Here is a 21,630-nt window from a genome sequence, read left to right as displayed (position 1 = left end):
TTTTTTTTTTTTTTTTTTTTTTACCTGGGAACCCCAAACAACTTCCGGGCTGCGGTTATCGAATGCATCGATATGCATAATATGTGGATGCAAATGGATTAGTAGGCCTTAAAATCAAGGCAAACATTCTCGGAGGGTCTGATCATTTGACTGCTGATTGGCTTTTTGTTTATGTGGTTTATTTTATTAGTAGTACCACATCATTAAATTATACATTAAATAATATTGATCTGAACATCTGAAAAATACAAAACCCTGCACCTGTAACAATATATGGCAAACAAGACAAGATAGTATCCAGCAATGTATACAATATTCAATGCTGTACATTGGTGACATAAAATAGTTCATGGGTGGATACAGCGCCACAAGAGGGAAGCAAAGTACCGTTTTCTCAATAGACCTGCACGGGACGAGTCACTGTTTTTAAAGTCAGTACTTTGCTGGCTGTAGGAAGGAATTTGATGTTCATATTTATGAATTTGTACCTGGTTGCTTTTAATATACTGGGTATCTTTTTGGCTGTGTATGGCCCTCAAGTGTGTAAATAAAGCTGTTTGAAATGATTAGTACATTTTGTTCCTAATAACAGCTCAAGTTAACCAAATCAATTCAGACTGTGATGTAAAATAGTTTGACAATTAAAAGGTTGTCACGTAAGATGGGAAGTTGACCATTTTTTTCCCCACTGATAATGAAAATTACAGTAGGGTATGCCTGTGCCAACTTATTCTCAGGAACTATGTGAAGCGCCTGGGCCTGTGACGCCGTAGAAGAACCTCATAGGCCTCATGGATCTTGACAAACATGGCCTCAGAATCCTTGCTGGGGTTGTGGTCTGGGTGCCATGTCTTGGCAAGCTCCCTATAGCCACGAGTTATCTCTTCAAGAGAGGCCTGACCTCCCAGCGATAAAACCTGCAATATACAGTACATATAGTAAATATATAACTTTTAAAATAATACCGGTACTTTGAAGCAATAAAACCTGCAATAATAAATGCAGCATATGAAAATAAAGCTTTGAAGTACGAACATCTAGGAAGAAACCAGTGTCTTAAAAAGGAAGGTGCTCGACATTAGTGGTTACATTGTAAAATGACAAAATACAATCTGGAATGTGCTTCAGTATACGTTTGAATATAAATCGCCCTACAAAGGCACTACAGTATAACCTTTGCGAAATCAAAGCATGTAGTCACCTTCAGTGCCTCTTTCTCCTGCTCATTGTAGTCTTTCAGGAGTATTTCCAGCATCTTTGTCCAGGCTTCTTCATAATAGCCGCCTCCAGTCAAGACACACATGAAGCGATATGGCATTAAAAGAATGTACTCCAGCACACTTCGAAGCCAAGGGAGGAACCAGAACATATCCAACAGTGCTGCCACACAGTCAGACAGGTAATACAATGTGGCGGTGGTATTATGGAAAACACAGTACGCCAATGGAGCAGAAAAGGCCAGCCAAGCCAAACTCAGCCTGCAAAGCCGTGGGCCTAAAAGTGCCAAATAAACAATCAGTGATGGTAACGACTTCAAGTGAGTGAAGCATTTTGGTCTTACCGAGTTCTTGTGTGTTTCCTGCTGCTGGTGGTTTCTTGTACTTGCGATGCTGTGTGGCAGTGACACTGGCTGCCAGGCTAATGGGCAGAGGGGATAAAGTGCTGCCATAGAATATCGGGGATGTTATAAGACTAGCTATGAGCGTTTTGGGGAGATGAGAGGTCTGTTGGCCAACAGTGGACACCAGGTGCACCCCAGCAGCCACACATAAAGGCAGAACGATCAAATCGAAGAACCTGAGGGAGCTCAGGCCAATCAATGCCACAGTGCCAAAGTAGACCCCAACACACACCTGGCCAGCAAATCGAACTGGGTTCACTGGTGGATGGAGCATGTTGGAGGCTTTTCTCTTCTTCGTCTCTGCATCTTGATTGGCTTCAGTGACATATGTTGGAATACATATCAAGTCTCTGATCCAGCCTATTCCGAAACCTCCCAGGGTTAGGATCCATAACAGAGTCTGGCTGTCCCTTCCTAAATAGAAATGGTGAAGGCCGAAAAGACCACCCACTGCCCACAGGGCGTAGGCGACCATGACACTTTTGACCATCTTGCGATGATGATCACCGCTGGTACGGGTGACAATTTGACATGCTCATTGAATATCTGTGGGAGGAGACACATGCCCTTCATTTTCAAGTTGAAACCTGATGAATTTGATGAAAAAAAACGTTGCCTTTTGTTCATTGTCAGGGCTCATATCTAAAAAAAACCGAAACTCATAAGTCAGGTCACTCGCATCTCAAGGCATCACTATACAATTTTTAAAAAGGAGGTTTGTCGCATAATGTTGGATTCTCAGTCATAAAATAATTCAGTGCTGTATACACAGCAAGCAGCAAGACATCACAACAACAAAACAGAAACACATTTTGATGATGTTACTGTACTGTTTAACTAATGTTAACCAAGTGGTTTATATACTTGCCAATTATGTTTTGCTTTGTCTTCTTTTCACTGACTGAGTCCTAATCTTGAAACCCTTGAGAAGATCAATCCTTTTCGGTCCTTCTTCTGTTAAAGTAGCTGCATGTTGTTGCAACAGATTGGACTTTGGATCAGGACAATGAAACTCAGCACGTGATACACATCAACTTTTAGGGCCCTTGATGGACCTCAGCCTATTTTACTCTACATGTTATATCGTTCCTAAATGCAGTGCAAAGCTCTAAAAGTAGTGCAATTACAGTAAAGGAAACTCGTTGTCGTTGCTTCACATACAGAAATGCAATATGTATTAATATATGATTAATTATTACTAATTACAAGTTAATTATAAATATTGTACCAATCTTAGCAAGATTATTAAAATGCATTTCTGCCTTCAGAGTTTTTACTGAACACTTATATTAAAATAGTGCACGATGCCATTCACTTCTATTCACTTCACCTCTCCTATTGATGTGCTTTTTTTTAAGCGGTGTAGTGTCGCCATACACGGATCTTGCAAAAAGTGGTGAGCCTATTTTGAAGAAGAAAGTATATACACCTGATTTTAAATTTACTTAATTTAATCAAATTTTTCATATTACAATCCTTTAAAAGGAAATTAAATTGATATGTCTATGTATGGGGCGGCCCGGTGGTCCAGTGGTTAGCGCATCGACCTTACAGTGCAGAGGTCGTGGGTTCGGTCCCGGCTCCGGCCTTCCTGTGTGGAGTTTGCATGTTCTCCCTGGGCCTGCGTGGGTTTTCTCCATGTACTCGTGTTTCCTCCCACATTCCAAAAACATGCATGGCAGTCTGATTGATCACTCTAAATTGTCTCTAGGTGTGAGTGTGAGCGCGGATGGTTGTTCGTCTCTGTGTGCCCTGCGATTGGCTGGCAACCGGTTCAGGGTGTCCCCCGCATACTGCCCAAAGACAGCTGGGATAGGCTCCATCACCCCCCGTGACCCTTGTGAGGATAAAACGGTTAAAAAAAATGGATGGATGGATGCCTATGTATGCACATGTATCTCTCTCTCTCTCTCTCTCTCTCTCTCTCTCTCTCTCTCTCTTTCTCTCTCTCTCTCTCTCTATATATATATATATATATATATATATGCGTATAGCGTGCTTCATATCACCACCCACATAACCGAATTACACACATGCAGGCAGGCATGCAAGGAGAGATATCAGAGTGAAACCAATTTGTCATTTTAAGATACAGTATTGACCAAAGCTGAGGGCGCTTCAACTTTCAGTAATGACATTTTGGTTCTAAATGCCAAATCCCTTCAAATGAGCCACTGTCACCCCCGCAAAGTAAAGGTGCAAAGTCATATTCAGAAAGGTACTGCTCAAGGTAAAGTACAGCTACCTCAAAAACTACAGTACTTGGGTTCACCAACGATTTTGTCCTCTGTAACTTCCAACTACTGCCAATAGATGTCAGTCCAGCCAAGCGAGCACTATCGACAGCAAAAGTGAACTATATGACATCGTGTGTGTGCGTGTGCGTGTGTGTGTGTGTGTGTGTGTGTGTGTGTGTGTGTGCGTGTGCGTGTGTGAGTGCATGTGAGCCCCTGTGTGCGTGTGTGAGTGCATGTGAGCCCGTGTGTGTGTGTGTGTGTGTGTGTGTGTGTGTGTGTGTGAGTGTGTGTGTTCTTGTACTGCTGACATTGTGAGGACCGGCATGAGTTTTTAACCAACAGAGTGAGGACATTTTAATGTGTGAGCCCGCGTGTGTGTGTGTGCGTGTGTGTGTGTGTGTGTGTGTGTGTGAGTGCATGTGAGCCTGTGTGTGTGTGTCTGTGTGTGTGGGTGTGTGTGTGTGTGTGTGTGGGTGTGTTGCAGAGCTTCTTTTTGTCCATGTGGTGTCACGATCTTCACTTTCTACACAGTAGTCACTATGACATGAGTGAGTGCATGTGAGTGTGTGTGTGTGTGTGTGTGTGTGTGTGTGTGTGTGTGTGTGTGTGTGTGTGTGTGTGTACGAACCAACCTTCAAGGTGAGATTGCCTTCTCTAGCATATTTAGTATGAAGTCAAAACTTAACTATGCTGTATTGATCGATTGATTGATTGACTGATTTATGTGATGATGCGACGTTCTATGATGAGGTTGAATGACAGCTACCTGTGGCACGGCCCTCTCATTAGCCCCGCCCTTCAGCCCCGCCCCCTGTCTTCTTAACTGAGTCGCGTAGCAAGCTGCTAATAGTCGCTCACTCAACCGGGACTTCTCTGCTTTCACTGCGGCAAGATGCCCATCTGTAAATATTCTGCCGACGAGTCCAACTGATCGGCCTCTGAACACGACATTTTCTTTGTTATGGTGTCGGAGGATGGAAACGGACGACGTGTCGGTGAGGGAGCAACTTTTCCACAACCGTGTCAGGGAGACCATCGTAAGTGCTGCCTGCGTTCTCGGAAAATTAGCTTTTTCGTTTTGAAGCCAACAAACAAACAAACAAACAATACAATCCGACACATGAAGTTACGATGTTGTACTTGAAGCCCTGCTTTGGAATCGCTCACTCAAAGTTGAATTGCAACTGTGTGTGTGTGTGTGTGTGTGTGTGTGTGTGTGTGTGTGTGTGTGTGTGTGTGTACGTGAATGTGTTATATATGTGTGTGTGTGTGTGTGTGTGTGTGTGTGTGTGTGTGTGTGTGTGTGTGCGCGCAATGGATGTATCTGGTAGAGAGGAAGTGGCCCCATCACCACTTGTATTTGACAATACTGGACTTCTTTTTCTCTCTTCATTTCCGTTTGTCCTCTGCTGTGTATGTTTTCACTTGTATCACGTGCTGAGAATTTGATCCAGGTTCATATACATGTCCGAAACGGCACACCTACATTTTATGTCTATACTGTACTACAGTGATTACCAACCACCTTCACTTACATTATTTCTCATAAAAATAAATAAATACCTTTTATCAGCTCTCTATGCTTTCAGCATATAAAGACGCAAAGCATCAGCAACGGTGTCATCCTTGACTACGTAGGAAGGCGTTATACTACGCAAGCCCAGTTGTACGTGAAGATGACCAGAAACTGTGGTCATGGCTCACAAAAAGAGTGCCTCTGAGTTTGATAAAAATTTTGTGATCGTTAAAAAGTGATTGACCTACATCTGGGCGAACACTCACAGTCACTGTGTTCCAGCCTATTACTTCACCACAGAGACAACTTCTAGTTGATTGTTATATCATTTACTTCATTTTAATTTACAACATACTGTATACAGATTGTTGCCTGTGGTGAAAATGCATGCTTGTTTTCTTGTAATTCTTCAAATAGGAAAAATAATTTAACGCATTTGTAGATACAAAACCAACAATGTTGTACTTTAATCAACTTGTCATCACTTGGTTGAAGCAACTGTAGTGATGTAAACAATAGTTCTAGTGGTCAGCGCTTTTTGCGTTTAGACATTACTGTTAATAAATTACATTAATCATCATCAGGCTCTCAACAAGTTCTGAAGCTGAACCTGCCAGCTGGCTGGCTTTTCAATGTCGAGTTTGCATATTTTCCACATTCCTGACTGAGATTCCATTGCACATTTTCCCTCCCTTCCTTGCACCACAAAAAAAAAAAAAAAAAAAAAAAAGTTTTTAATGGTTTTCATTCCTGTAATCATAATTTGCGACCATCTTCCCAAATATGAACACACACTAAAGCCAACTCTTGTAGCAGGGATATTGTTGATCATTTATTCTCATTTATGTAAGAGCCAGGGTTTCACACTGAGTCCATTGGTGCTTGAATATAGCATGGAATACTCAAATGAGTCAAAAATAATTCCGGATTTCAGGTGTCCAGCATGATTCACAATCCCTGTTGTTGTTGTGAAGCAGTAATGAGTGCTTCCAAGCCTCATTTTGCCACCACATAGTTAATGAAAAACACGTCTTTTTTTGGGAGGGCGGGGGTGTGGGGGGCGTTGCATATTGTTACTGACCCACAAACAGAAATAACACAACCAAGAATTCAGCCTCTTTGGTCAGTGGAACATAATGTTAAGTAGATGCTGGAGACACGCGCAGCCCACACCCTGCACCTGGATAGAGATCAAGAAGGATGTGTGATGAGTAAATTCACAATAAGATCTGGCAGGTGACATACTGCTTCTGGCCCACAACCGCAGATTTAATGACGCTGACTTGAAAGTAGGGATCGGAAATAACAACCGGTTCTGAGATTTTTCTTGCTTGCCTAGTGATTCCTGATTGATTCCTCTTACAGTACAATACAATGCATCTTTATTTATACATCACTTTCAGAAGAGTTCCGGCTGTAACAAGGCACTTTACAGAACATTTAACATAAATAACAATAATAAAACAGAACACATAAACTAAAACGCGCCAGCGTTGGGCGTAATTCTTGTTGCTCCAAAATCATCACTTTACACGAGACCCCAAAAATGTCATGTTGTTTCAAACATCAACATGGCATCATCAAAAAGAGCACAAGCCGTTTTCAGCACTTAAGATTGGGCAATAAGATACAAAATAAAAAAAGAACATCCACACACGTGGAGTGGCCAGTAGTATAGATTTGTAAAAAAAAAAAAAAGAAAAGAGAGAAATTTACCACATTGTGATTTAGAAGTTTTCAGCTCAATGCCAGCGATATCAATGAAGACGTCACACGCAAGAAGTGTATTTTGGTTTCTGAACTTTTCCAACATGACACTCCGCTACGATATTAATAGCCAACTTCGGTTTAGAACACTACTTTGATGTGTAGGCTAGTGTGTTAGCTCGGCTGCTATGCTAATGTCGCATGTGAAACCTTACACAACAACTACTGCTATTCTGTTCCCTCGTCCTTGTCTCACTCTTCAGGCATAACAAATCAACTCTTACATTAATGAACAGTTGGCTTGAGCGTTAAGTGTAGCGGCAGCCATTAAAGCCTGCCGGTAAAGCGGACACGATTCTTAACCCGGAGGAGGGTGGAAATGTGGGTTCGAGCTTCAGGTCAGACCCTGTCAGATGACCACCATCAGACATTCGCTCAAAGGTGGAATGAGTACCTGAGGTCTCGAGTGACAAGGAAGGATGCTGCTTTCTTGAGGCAAATCCTACTGCTTTTGTGCGTGTCTTTATTCACTTAAATGTGGTGAGTTACCACATTGGCTTTTTTTCTACCACCTCTGACTTATGTTTGTGAATCTGTTGTCATAATGGTTATATTTTGAAAACATGACATGTAAAGAAAGCAACAATAGTTCAACTAATCCTTGGGTGGAGACTAATTGCTTGCTGTTTAAAGTGACCCAATTCTAGTTTTTTTTTCCATAAGGCTGATGAAATTCCATCCTGATGCCATCCTTGCATGTTTTTTAAATCAATAAAACATTTTCATTTTGTGGTGTAAATGGCTACTTGGGCAAGGACAGACATGTGATCACGCAAAGAACTGTTGTGTGAAACAGGAGCTGTCATTGCGCGTATCATCAATCATGACATATCCGCGGAAACTTGGTGTTGAGTGTTGTGACATGCTCGCAGTCTACTGCAGCATTAACACCCCCACAGGCATGAATTGTGATGAATCTCCAAACTGGATCTTGGCCTTGTTGACTGTGAGCTCACTTCCTTTTTATTCAGTGAGAATGACACCACTGAGAGACAAATTTGGAAATCCAGTTGAGCGTGTTTAAACACTGTTCAGGTGATTGTCGGCTTTCGGTTCTCCCTTAGGCAGCCATCATGAAGATGTGTTGCTAGATGCCTTCTTTCTTTTGGCCTGCCGATTCAAGCAACACGACAGTTTACCTCATTCTGGGGCAAAATGTTGAGATTCATCAGCCAGCAGAGCATGAACAATAGATTTGACCTACATATTTGACAGCCTCATGTCAAAAACAATGATATCTGCAGGCAGCCCATCATTACTTGCTATGCCAGACCACATTTCCCTCTTAATCTCGCTCTTATTTTCAACACTGTCACCCATTTAGAACTGTTTGTTTTAATGAGGTGATAATCTTCTGGCCCCATCTGTCTGTCCGTGCCTTTGCAAGCATACGTGATCAGTTTTGCTATTAATCGGATGCATTTTTGTATTTTATCTGAATGTGTAAAAATTGAAATATTCTACAATAACAGAGCCTGTTTGTTTTTGTCTTTTTGTTTGTTTGTGGCTCTTGTGGATAATGTTGGCATCAGAGTCTCAAATGCATTGACTGCATTAGGCTTGAGATGCGGAAAAATCAGTTATATATGAAAGTCCACTACAGGGCATTTGGAACGTTTTCCCATTCTCTGTTGAATGTCTCTCAAATGTTATATCTTTCTGTGTCTTGTGCAGATCTGTGTACTCCTGTTTACGTGCCTTTACATCGTGTCTTACCTCATCCTTGCACGCTTCAAGAAGACTGCAGAATTTGTCACCGGTGAGTAAAACCATTATTTGTTTGCTTTTGGATTAAGTGGAGATAATGCACGGCCAACTGACTGCCCTTCATTACTTGGACCCATCGGGAAGTGTTTTATAAAGCCTTTGAGCTGTGTATCCACATTGGAGTTAGGCCAGTCTGCGAAGCATTCCCCATCTGTGGGGGAGGGGATCCAATGCTAATCGGAAATCTCTCCTCTCCCCCTACAGTAAAGCCTTACCGTTAGAACACGTACCAGAGAGTTCATGTGTTGGCTTGTTTTTTTTGTTGTTGGTCTTGTTGTCCGATCTCTCTTTTCTAAAAAAAAAATATATATATATAATTTGGTCTTATGACGATCACTTCTCTTGAGCCCATGTATTTGAACCGAAAATATGCCCCTTCAGCTATTTTAATGTTGAAATCAATGATCATTTTTGGATTGGGAAAGGAAGTCAGTAAAAACAATGGACCATAGAGCTAAACTCTAACATAATATAATGGAATAAGTTATTTTTTTTGTTTGTTAATTTTTGCTCTTCACATGCAGGGGGCGGCACTGCCTCACCTGCCTACCTACCCTGACCGCATGGACCCGAGTGTGGGTCATTTATTAGAAGACAATCTGGGTGTTTAACAACCTAAATGAGTCCTTTTGACACGACCTGTTTCCAACTACATGGAGTTCTCTTGGAACACCTACCATAATTATGTATCATCAAATACATGAGAGCAATTAATCAGCTATTTCATTGTATCGCCGACTGAAAATATCGTGTTCTTCTCATTCTAATAACCTTGTTAGAACTCAAACAATTTTGACGCCTCAGGCCTGGCTTTCCAATTTTTACCGTTTCACACAGCCACTGTTGCACATCTAAAGCAGGGAAATTTGTGGTTTACTTTTTGGCCTTCGTTCTGCGTGGATTCCATTCGCAGGGTCCATCGACAAGTGAAAAAGCTGTTTTAAAACGCTATTTTGACGGGCAATGCAAAGGCGATATACGCATTCATGAAGTTGAGAAGTGCAAGAGTAAAATGATGGTTGGACAAAAAAGTTGGTATGACTTTTTATGCTAAATCTGAAGGTCACTCTTTTCAAGCAAGCACAGTGTTCACTATCTCCAATATAACACCTTCATCAGGCACAGAACATTTTAAAAGAATAAAAAAAAACAACAACCATACCCATTATTCTTTTCCTATACAGTGTTAAATGATTACTTGTAGGAATTTGCAACGATTGCAACCCATGTATACACAGTGTCATGGCTGAACGTGTGGACAGAACACTGAAGGTTCAGAAGGAATGTTTGGTGTTATGCAGCTTTGACTCCAGGCGATATCCCAGTGGATCAAGAAAAGGAAGGGGTGGTGAAGAATGTTGTTGACTTGTAACTTTGGGGTCGTCTTACACTGACCAAAGCATACTCGACAACTTTTCAACAACCAAAACACAAAGGTGAAAACTTTTGTCCAGCATCCGTCAGTGATTCAAGTGTCATGATTGCCAGAAATGATGAACACAAGCTTTGGATCTGTGGTGTATTGTTTGGCACTCTTACCAGTCTAACTTTGCGAAGTTTCTACTTTGAAGTTTAGTTAGTTAATGGTTTGATTGAATTCTGAGCTAATGTTATGCATTGGACTTCCCCTGTTGTGAAGTTTGATGAGGGAGCGCAGCGCACTAAAGGGCGTCTTCTCTTGTGTGCTTCAAAGTCGGAAAAGGCGTGATGCCGCTGCGCACTTTATGGGCTGTGCGAGTTCTCCCATCGACTTAAATGTGTCACTTAGACACCTTCATAAAATGTACGCACTCTTGAAATGAGGGCGTTCCCTCTCAAATTCTCAACAGTGCTGTCATTGTAATGGTAGCCATTGGAATCATTTGTTTTTATTTCATCGATGGATGTGCCTCTTGTGTAATCCATAGAGGTTGCTAAGCAATGCTTAATCAGCGACCAGCTCACTCGCTTTTCTACTGATGCAGATATGCGGTCCAGAATGAACATACAGTAGTACTCTGATGAAATGACTATTATTGTATTTCTCAAATACAGAATGCAATTAGAAATGCTTGTTTCTGTTTGATGAGCCGCACGCACATCTCTGGTGATGATCAGTCTTACTTCCAGATCTACTGGGCAAGTTAATTTAATGTTTTAAGTGTGACGTTTTTTGCGGGGGAATTCACATCTGTCAGGAAATCTCCACCATTCGGGACTTGAATGGCTCATCAGAATTCAGTGGGTGAAGCCTCTTTGGTGGCGGCTCGCGGCTTCCCAAGTTCGGCATGGTGGGTGTGTAGGAAGCCTTGACGGGAGAATTGCTGCATCTTGAAAGGCCCGTAAGGAATGAACTTACAGTAAGCACAAATGGGAAAATATGCCCCAGAGTGAAGACGTAGTTTGCTTTGTTAGCATCTCATGCTAGCTCATAAACTCGTCACTTGTGAACAAACTGTCGCGTGTTTGTGCCTTTTAACGTTTTACATTAGAGTGAAAAATTAGCAGAGAAACAGGTCGACCTGTTCTGTTTAATTCAATATTTTTGCAGGTACCTTTTCTCACGTGTGCAATGTCTAATTGTTTCAAGGAATGTTGTTGCTTGACTAGAATGTGCACTATGCTAGCATGTTAGTTTTGGTTGTCAAAAGTGCAAATATCCTGATTCAATTTCTTTGGCTGTCCGGGCCTGGTGGTTACATAACCATTTCGATAACTTGCCTTCATTGAAAGCAGATGAGGATATCCACCAGGCTTTGCTTTGCTGTGGCTGGCTGGACTTCATTACGAGCCGTGGATAACTGTCTGCATGCAAGAGCAGGATAGCCCTGCATTGAAGTAGCACTTAAGCAGTGCAACGCTATGCTCTCAGCTCAAATTGTTTGTGGAATTGAGGAGCAAAGAACTTGTTTTTGGGTCTGCAGCCGTATTTACTGTCATACAAGGTAGCTTTTAGTTGCTGTCATTTCACGATGTGAAACAAAGTTTTTCAATATAATATTCTCCATCCTCTTTGAAGAGATGGCATTCTCAGCGACTCACTTTGTCTTTTTTTTCATAATAAATCATTTTTTACCGGAGACTCCAATCATACTTGTACACAATGTTTCAGAACCCCTCCCTCATGCCCGCTGAGGCCAGTGACAAATTTTTACCCCCATCCTTCACACACACACACACCATTCTTCTATGAACGCTTCTACTATACCGTGCCTCTGCTAGGCATACATGAGGTTGGAGTTCACACTCCTTCAGAGTTTGCATTTGTTTGCAATGTAATTACGGTAGTCGACTAGTTACACGTCCCCCTCACAGTGGAGAGGTGCAGGGTTCGAATTCGGCTCCGGCCTTCCCATGTGGAGTTTGCATGTTCTCCCCTGCCTGCGTGAGTTTTCACCGGGTACGCCGGTTTCCTCCCACATTCCTAAAATATGCATGGCAGGTTAATGGAACATTCTAAACTGTCCCTAGGTGTGAGTGTCAGTGCGAATGGCTGTTCGTCTGTGTGCCCTGCGATTAGCTGGCAACCGGTTCAGGGTCTCCCCTGCCTACTGCCCGAAGTCGGCTGGGATAGGCTCCAGTATGCCCGCGACCCTTGTGAGGATAATCGGATTAGAAAATGGATGGATGGATGGTTGGATAATGTAATTCCATTAAAAATGACCTCTTTAAACTCAGAAGCATGTTGTTCTCAATGGAAAAATAATGAAAGGTATTGCTTGCTCTCTTTCAGATGATATTGAGGATGCTACAGTCAACAGAATTGCGTAAGTGAAAAGCTCGTAATGATTAACTGACTTGGGGCAATCTGTTTTCCCTCACTCACGTTGATTGGCGTCATGCACTGTGAATGAACAGAGACACACGCAGTGCGCTGAGCTCCAACTTTATTGCCTTGTTGAGTGTGTGGCTGCTGATTGTGATAGGAACAGTCCAGTATCCCTTTGCCCTTTGTCCCTACACGCTGGCACTGTCGTCTTACCTCCTGCGGATCACCTTGGACTTTTACCAAAGCTGCTGTCCCAGACCAGTGTTAAAAACAAACAAAAATGTGACTTTCGTTTGAGTATGACTTTTGTCAAACAGTCCCTCTGGTCTCCTCCTCCAGGCTGTGGCTGTGTACATTCACGCTCTCCGTTGCTGTGTGTGCCGTGCTGCTTCTGCCCATCTCGATTTTGTCCAATGAGGTCCTGCTCACCTTCCCACACAGCTACTACATGCAATGGCTCAATGGCTCTCTGATCCATGGTACATTTTTGTATTCGTATCTTAACTTTCCAAAGCATCAGAAAGTGTCACTAAGTGACTTTTTAAGGGACTACCTCAAGTGATTCATGTCTGAGATTGTTTTAACATAGTGTACCTTGCACTGTACCCCAAAATGTTTCTCTTCATTTTTGAAAGCATGATGCATGCTTGACGAGTTACAAGGAGTTGAAAAATACTGCCGCCTAGTGGTGTACTCTGGAACTGCAATGAAAGCCTCAACAAACTAGAAACATTTCTTCTCTTTTGTCAGGGTTGTGGAACCTCGTTTTCCTTTTCTCTAATTTGTCCCTGGTCTTCCTCATGCCGTTTGCGTACTTCTTCACTGAGTCTGAGGGATTTGTAGGATCCAAAAAGGTAATCATCAACCTTTTGAGTAAAGCGTGCTCTTTGGCATCTGGACTTGAATACACGTTTTGTTTGTGTGTGCAGGGAGTGATGGCACGAGTATATGAAGCAGTTGTCCTGTTGTTGCTGTTAGCCCTCCTGGTGTTGGGCATTGTGTGGGTGGCATCAGCCCTTCTGCACGACAACCTGGCCAGGAAGAGCCTCTATGGTCGGTCACCTGTATATTGATACACTTGAGAACTTTTTGACACAAACGTCTGCCTGTGTGTGCTTGTCAATTGCAGATCTTTGGGAGTATTACCTTCCCTACTTATACTCGGGCATCTCTCTCTTTGGAGTGCTGCTGCTCCTGCGTAGGTCTCCCTCGTGCATTCGAGACCATTCGACATTGTTGATGCTTTATCATATTGTCTGTGAATTTGTTCTCCTCAGTGTGCACACCTTTTGGGTTGTCTCGCATGTTCAGTGTAACAGGCCGCCTGTTGGTCAAACCACAAGTGAGTGACGTACTTGATATTCAGTGAGGCACCACATTGCTTTTATTTGTTGTTGTGTTTTGCAGTTTAGGGTCACCGTACAAATGTCCATTCTCAGAATTTCGAACTATTTTTATCTTTTTTTAATATGATGTGCACTCTGAACCATAATGCCCAATGACCCTTAAAAGAAAGTCAAATTGGAATATTTGGGACAGTACTGCAATATCATATGAATTCTTCACTGATTCATCCAGCTCACGCATTAGTTTGATGTGTGAGCTTACTCAACATGTATAGTGGTACTGGTAGCCAGGATCAGGGATGGCAAAGCAAAGATCAGTGTGCACAGTGCATTATTTTTTTTTTTTTTGAACTGATGTTTGTCTGCTCTCACTCAGCTGTTTGAAGATGTCGACGATGCTCTCAGCTGCACCACACTGGAGGAGGACTCACTTTACAGGAAATTGAAGTGTGAGTAGACTGTGAACCTTCTTGGTTTTTGTTTAAGTTTCAAGGTGATGTTTTGTCTGGGTCGAGGTGGCAGTTCTCAGTCCTGCTGGGTCAAGCTGAACATTGAAGCAATGAAGAAAGAGCATCAAGCGGTCCAAACAAAGCGTATCGCCTTGGGTGCGTTTCACTTCTCCAACGGTGTTCACAAGGTATAGTCATTGTTTTCTTAACTGTTTTCTTCTTTCGGCCTTGACAGAGAAGCGAAGGAAAGCGTCGCCCTGGCAGAGAAACTTGGGCTATCCGCTGGCCATGCTTATGCTCCTCGCCCTCACCGTAATTATTCACAATGTTCTCCCAGGCTGATTGAAGTCAGTCTTTCAGGCAGCCAATGAGGCCTTTGGAAATATTTGTGTGTCTTCAGGTGCTGTGTGTTCTGATGGTGTGTTTCAATGTGCTGGAGCTACTCCTTGACGAGACAGCGATGCCCAGAGGAATGGAAGTAAGGATTTTGTGAGAGGTTTTTGCAGCAAGTGCTGTGGGTCTCTTCATCTCCAGCTGTTTTTTTTTTTTTGTTTTTTTTGTCCATTCAGGACCCTCACCTTGGGATGGCCTCCTTCTCAATGTTTGGTTCACTGGGTGCAGCAGTTCAAGTTGTCCTTATACTGTATCCTTTCAGTGCAATGGCACTGTGATTGTCCAGCAGGCTATTCTGTGTTTAGTGATGTATGTGTGGGGCTATCGCCCTCGAAAAAACTTACTGAAACAATTCTGTGTTGTCCTTCATAATGACTGACAGCTATTTAATGGTTTCATCAGTTGTAGGATTCTATAGCTCTCCCCTCTTCACCAGCTTGGTACCTCGTGCACAAGACACTAACCTCACACAGGTATCTCCACAATCCACTATGCCAAAATACACGCAAAAACTGCACTTAAGTCAATTAATAGATTTGTTTCAAAATATGGTACCTGTTTGAAGATAATTGCTTAAAACGTGCAAAGACTGAGAACTATGTAGCAGTCAATTCTAGAGATATAGCGTTAAGCTTTTTTGTTTTCTGGTTTCTTTTGTTTGTTTTGATTTTTGCGCGTGGGTAAAATTAGGCTCAGTTGGACGCCGGCATGAATCCCCACTTTTTCAGAACTTGTGCTCCACATAAGCGATTATCCAGTGCACATGACCTGCAGTTAGTTAGCTAGCTTCAGAGCGCCTCATTGTCACAGCAAGCCATGAGATGACTTGGTGGAATATATCCTAGATCAGGGGTGCCCAAACTTTTTGGACCGAAGATATACTTTTCGATCAACTAACCTCCCGGGATCTACCCTTACCGGCACACGCACGCACGCACGCACACACACGCACGCACGCACACGCACACACACACACACACACACACGCCATGATGAGAAACAGCTTGAAACTGAGGCATGCGATGCACTTTTGCGGCCTGTTAACTATCGTAGCTCACACGTACCGTTTTAAAGTTTTAAAGTGCTTCCCTGGGCCCTCCTAGATTCCTATTCTTTGCCCGTGCCCTCGGTGAATTGTACACGAAGCAAACTCTGAATGAGAATCATGACGATAAAGGATAGAGCGCAACAGCTCTGATCACAAGCTGCAATTGCAGACTGCTGAGCGCTAACAACTTCCGGAGACTGATAGGATGATTAGGGTGCAGCGTACATTAACACAAAAAATATATGTTACTAACATGTACAAAAATATATTACTAACATGTACAAAGACACACAAATGGTTGTTTTTTTTCTCCTCGACGCTCCTCGGATCTACTTGGGACCTGTCTTAGATCTACCGGTAGATCAGGATCGACATAATGGGCACCCCTGTCCTAGATAGAGGCTTTAAGTGGATATGTTTTCATAGCCCAACAAGTAGGAATAAGATGATAAATTAGCATCAATTTTCCTAGGTTGCAGTCGAGGTGCTTGGTTGGAAGTTGATTTCGGCACTTTCAGTGGACACGACCACAGCATTTGAGGGGGAGGGGGGGCACCACCACCATTTTAAAGCTTCAGTTCGTATACTTTATTTTCTTTAATCATTCCAATTTGCTAGGTGTTATCAACACTCTTCTCTATGGTGTGATGAATTTAGATGCCATGTTTATTTTCACCTCACGGGGACTTTGAAGAAGACAAATGTTGCATCCACTGATCAACCTGGCAGTTACTTTCTATAGGTACAACTGCTGCCCTAGCAAATTTCAGTGGTCTGTGCGTTCTCCGGAGTTTTGTCTGTGCCGTTTGGGTCTGCACATGTATGTGTATGTCATGGATCGTGAACAAACAATAGGAATTGCCACTTGAACCAAGTCGTGTAAATTCAGCCCAATTCCCCATGACTTGACTTTTCTTTCATCTTCTGACTATACTACATTAACAGCTCATGGGCATGTAAAACATGAAAACAATTGTATTTTTCTGTTCCCTTTAGATGATTGCCAACTGTGTGTCTCTTCTCATCCTGAGCTCAGCACTTCCAGTCTTTTCACGGACACTTGGTAAGGATGGAAGGAAACAGTCAGCAATTTGCAGTTGTAGTTAAATAACGGCCACAAGAGGGCGTTTGCAGCCTTTGCTACCTGTGGAGGCGAACTTGAGTGTTGGCGTCGTTCACTTGTATTACTGTCTTGTGGTCTTAGGGATCACGCGCTTTGACCTGTTGGGAGACTTTGGTCGCTACAACTGGCTTGGGAACTTCTACGTTGTATTCCTGTACAACATGCTGTTTGCTGGCCTCACCTCTGCCTCTCTGATCAAGACGGTCACGTGGGCTGTGCAGAGGGAACTCATCCGTGCATTTGGTCGGTATTCTTTTATTTCTGTGGCTTTGCAAGTCAAAATGACAGCATATTTGAATGGCGTGAGCGCTTTGAGCTGAAATTGACTGCACTTGGATAGCCGTCAAGAGTTTTCCAGCGTGGGCCCCATTTCCCTGTGGGCTGGCCGCTTTTCCTCAGATAGAAAGAATACAATTCATACAGGAAAGTGTCAAAGGACAGGAGGAGAGTTGGATCCCCTCGGGGGACCTTCAGGCCCACCGCCCTAGACCCCCTCGCAGCACACACAGCCACGAACCCTCCGCCCAACATAAACAAGCCCTCAAAGCAAGCAAGCGCGCGCGCACACAAACACACACACACACACACACACACACACACATGCAGTCCCCCTTCTTTACAGTTTAGATAGCATCTCTATGCTAAGGCCACCTCACTTATTCTTTCCCATTGCCTCCCAGCTCACTTTTGTTCCATGATTAATTGACTCTGGCTTCACCTTAACCACTATTTTCCCTGGTTTTAGCACTCCACCCTGCAATTGTGCTCAATTTAATTTCATCGTCTGCCTTTGCAGGTCTCCACCGACTGCCCTTAACTGTCTCACGCTCCACTGTCCCGTTCAGACTTCTCCTGGCAAGCGGACTGTCCAAAATCCAGTGACCTCTCCCTTGTCGTCATGTTTTGTTTTTTTAAAGCATTGAGTGACAAACGCACCTGTGAAGTGCATTGTCATCGTCATTGGCTACAAAGCTTGTACGGCGCAAAGGGCCAAGGGAGATGCGGCCACTTGACTGTGTGCAGTGGGTGGTCTGCGCAGATGTTCGATGACCAAAATCTCAAGGCATGTGCGTTCACATGAGCATAATGACAGCCCCAGCAGGTTTAACCAGAGACGTGGTTATGGCTCAGGGGGCGGGGGCCCAATGTGAATCAAAGCCATATTTCATGGGCAGTGAAGCCCCAAAAGAGGAGCCGAGATGATGGCTTCTGAAACACGTAAAAGTCAGCAAAGCTATTTTCAAGTGTTATGCTGTAGCTGTGAGACCATTTCCTCTTCCTGCTCCAGATTGATGGATTGCTCGCTCTCATCTTCTCGGAAACTTACCGACACTTTCTTCTCGAAGGATGTTCCACTATTTTAAGAGTTGAAATAGGACTCATGTGGTGCAGCTTGGACTGCTGTACAGTTGGTCGGTGAGTGGGAAGTTGCGCAGGGGAAATGGGATGACGGGGTATCTTGTGTAGTCTGAGGGCTAAAGAGTCTGAGCTGCTTTACATTTTGTCTTTTGAATTTTTTGGGGGGGTGGGGCGGGACTAAGTTTACAAAGTCAAACTCTGACTTAGAAAAATGCACAAAAGGAATGCTTTACACTTGTGTCTTACGTATTGAAAGCCAAGTGAAATCCCGTCAGGGGGATCATGTGACTTCGACCGACCATACTGTGAATTATTTTGTTATTTTGTTGGGGAAGTGCAATATGTTAAAGCACACTAACTTGTAAAAGTGATTTTTTTTAATTGTGTTTATCTCGACTGCCTCTCGTAGGTGTGAATGTGTTTTGGTTTGTGTGGTTGTTTTTCATGAAGTCAGTTTCAACTTTTCGATAACTTCCGTTACATCTTGATCAGCTGTTAATGCACAAACGATCATCCTCTCGTCAGCTGTGGCATTTCTCCGCTGTATCAAGTTATGAGACGTTGGACTGATCAGCAGGGGGCAGTGCATGTCAAGTTCTTCCGACTGTGCGGTCTTAGCAGCCCTTTTTGATTGATTGACCACAGACTTGTAAATCGTTTGCGTGGATCGCTGAGGGCTCACGCTCCTTTTCTCTTTGTAAATAAGTAGGAACACAATATTGTTGAATCTGATTTAAATCATATGTCAGGCCATTGGAGGAGCTTCACATCACAGGGTCACAGGAGTCTTAACCCCACATATCAGTTGTGAAACTGTTGGTTGTGATACAGCTGGAACACCAAATCTTTAGAGTTCTTCTCAAAGATTGCCAAATAGTGCTCAATGTTTACTTTGAAACACTGTTGTCGTTTTAACAGCAAAACCCAATAAACAATTGTCTTGTTTTTAGTGTTTTGGTTGACTTTTTTTTTTCTTTCTTTTTTTTTTTTTTTAATTGTTGTGCACATTGTAACAAAAACATTGGAGTGATCTGTGGTGGATACTTTTGACTTCCACCCTTCTGGTTAGACTTCTTTTAATCAGCTAAAGAAGAAAGACTTATTTTGGACTGTCTTTTAGCGGCACCCATCCACAGCTGCACTCTCGATGGGGCCCACGCTTTCCCTTCTTCGATGCAATTGTCAGATAAAAATTCAACTCGAACTTGCAGGACTGACTTTCTCTCCTCACGTCTACACCATGCTGCCTGCCGCCTCTCTTCCGTCACTCTTCCTTGTCCATTGTCCATTTCCTCATCCGATTTTTTTTTCTTCTTTTTTTTTCCTCTCCCGTCCTCTGAAGTCAGTTCAAGAAAAGGCCGCCCCTTGATTAATTTCTCTGGCTAGATTTGGGTTTGCATTTCTTGTTTTGTTTCGTTGGATGTCTTAATCAAGCTTATTTTCTTTCGGGTTTGTTTTGCATTGTTTCCTCTGCAAAAAAAGGAAATGAACGCAAATGTTGTTGCATTTGTGCACATCTGGTGGCTGGTTGAACTCTGAGGAAGTTCCACATGTAAGGTGTGTTGAGAGACAGGCTAGTGCACTTTTACTCAGTACACTTTTCATCTGTTTTTCAACAAATTCGCCGAAATAGTTTGGGACTACTGCGAATGGCAGGCAACCGGTTCGCCCGAGGGGCAGCTGGAATGGGCTCCAGCATGCCCGCGACCTTTTTAAGGATAAGTGGATTAGAAAATGGATGGATGGATAGATAGTTTGGCAGTAGCGGGAGTACTGCCAAATAGCCATGGACAATAGCAGTTGATAATATTGTACCTAAAAAAAATAATAAAAAAATACAGTGGACCAGGTCATCCCGTCAAAAATGTATCCCTGCCAAAAAATTAAGGAATCCCCAGTCTCAGAGGATTTTTATTCAGTATAAATTTGTGAGGCAGAAAAAAGCTGATCCAGACGTCACACAAAACTACCGATTAGTCATTTCAAGTTGCCACTTCATGATTTGAAAAAAACACTAAATGAAATCAAGAAAATAATGTAATCTGTAACAGTAACATTTTTACACCAAACAGAGTGAAAATGTATGCAATTACTAACTTCTAAGGGGGTGAAAAAAGTATGTAATCACTGTAAATTTCTATTGCCAAAATTAACACCTGCATCATTCAGTCTACAGTAGATCTGCTTGTTAGTCTGCAGTTAAACAGGACTGCTCACGCCATGTCGAGCTGTCGCACCAAGTGGACTGACATGAATCATGGCTTCAACGTGAGAGATGCCAACGGAACCAAAAGACAGGATGATCCCATTCTTCAAGAAGGTAAATCAGCAGCCACGCAATGCTGCAACATATGTTGGCTGTTCACAGTGAGCGGAGTCTAAAATCTGGACCAATTCCAAAAAACATGGGAATGTTCAAGGCAAGCATATTGGTGGGAGACCAATGAAGACATCAAAGCATCAAGACAGAAAACTTTGAAAACAGAAAATGCACAACCAAAGAAATGGGAGGAAACTAGCATCAACGTCTGTGACCGAGCTGTAAGAAAGCGCCTCGTGGAAATGGGGTTTGCATACAAAATAAAGCTCAACAAAAGCCAGCATGAACACTTACGAAAGAAAACGGTCCGAGGAAAAAGCAACGGTGGACTGTGGATGAGTGGCCACTCTGCATTGGGTAAGGTGACGATGTTGCAACTTCTGTTTGGCACCATTCCAATGAGTGATGAAGACGAATGACTGCCTGAAGAAAAGCTGCAAATTTCCACAGCCAGTGATGAGATGGAGCTGCATTTCGGTTAAAGGCACAGTGAGATTGCTATAATGACATCTGCAATAAATGCACAAGTTTGACGCTGACGTTTGGGACGCTGTCTTTCTCCCATCGATTGAAAGGATGTTTGGGCACAGTGAAATCATTTTCCAAGATAACACATCTCGCCACAGCACAAAAGCTGTGAAAATATTCCATGAAGAATGACATTTAAGGTCAAACATTGGATCCCAATCTAATTGAAAATCTTTGGAAGTTGAAAAACTGTTCCATGACCTGCAAAGCTGATCTGGCAAAGGCAATCCAAGAAAGTTAGAGGCAAATTGTTGAAGAGTAGGCTACTCTTTAACACTCACTAAGTCTATTCCTCTGTTAGACAAGCCAGAGGTTGGTGCAACAAAGTGCAAGTAGTTTGTTGAATTGTTCTCTTGTTATTTTTTTTTTTCACCACAATTCCAGAAACTCCCCCCCCCCTCCCGCACT

The 21,630-nt window shown here is 42.8% G+C and overlaps 2 protein-coding genes across 3 annotated transcripts; one reads left to right on the top strand and one right to left on the bottom strand.

Moving 5' to 3' along the window:
- On the bottom strand, positions 1 to 2,605 carry dnajc22 (DnaJ (Hsp40) homolog, subfamily C, member 22). 2 transcript variants are annotated; one of them, XM_019895568.1, is made up of 4 exons: positions 2,524 to 2,605; positions 1,562 to 2,167; positions 1,202 to 1,494; positions 1 to 917 (listed from the first exon to the last, which is right to left on the bottom strand). In XM_019895568.1, exons 2-4 carry the CDS (start codon positions 2,109 to 2,111, stop codon positions 741 to 743), a joined length of 1,020 nt encoding a protein of 339 aa, XP_019751127.1. In that variant the 5' UTR covers positions 2,112 to 2,167; positions 2,524 to 2,605; the 3' UTR covers positions 1 to 740. The 2 variants fall into 2 exon arrangements, with proteins under 2 accessions (XP_019751127.1, XP_019751128.1); XM_019895569.1 differs by having other exon boundaries at positions 1,202 to 1,284.
- A 2,065-nt stretch (positions 2,606 to 4,670) lies between these two features.
- lmbr1l (limb development membrane protein 1-like) lies at positions 4,671 to 19,323 on the top strand. Its single transcript, XM_019895684.1, has 17 exons — positions 4,671 to 4,895; positions 8,816 to 8,900; positions 12,621 to 12,654; positions 12,996 to 13,135; positions 13,407 to 13,510; positions 13,586 to 13,709; positions 13,786 to 13,854; positions 13,934 to 13,998; positions 14,379 to 14,451; positions 14,518 to 14,607; positions 14,687 to 14,763; positions 14,852 to 14,929; positions 15,021 to 15,094; positions 15,227 to 15,317; positions 16,889 to 16,955; positions 17,097 to 17,258; positions 17,812 to 19,323. Exons 1-17 carry the CDS (start codon positions 4,833 to 4,835, stop codon positions 17,895 to 17,897), a joined length of 1,482 nt encoding a protein of 493 aa, XP_019751243.1. The 5' UTR covers positions 4,671 to 4,832; the 3' UTR covers positions 17,898 to 19,323.
- Positions 19,324 to 21,630: the final 2,307 nt, after the last annotated feature.

Source organism: Hippocampus comes, unplaced genomic scaffold, assembly GCF_001891065.2.
Source record: "Hippocampus comes isolate QL1 unplaced genomic scaffold, H_comes_QL1_v1.1 scaffold113, whole genome shotgun sequence".
Lineage (NCBI taxonomy): Eukaryota > Metazoa > Chordata > Actinopteri > Syngnathiformes > Syngnathidae > Hippocampus > Hippocampus comes.
The sequence above is the reverse complement of the archived record's forward strand: the minus strand, read 5'-3'. Positions and strand labels throughout refer to the sequence as shown.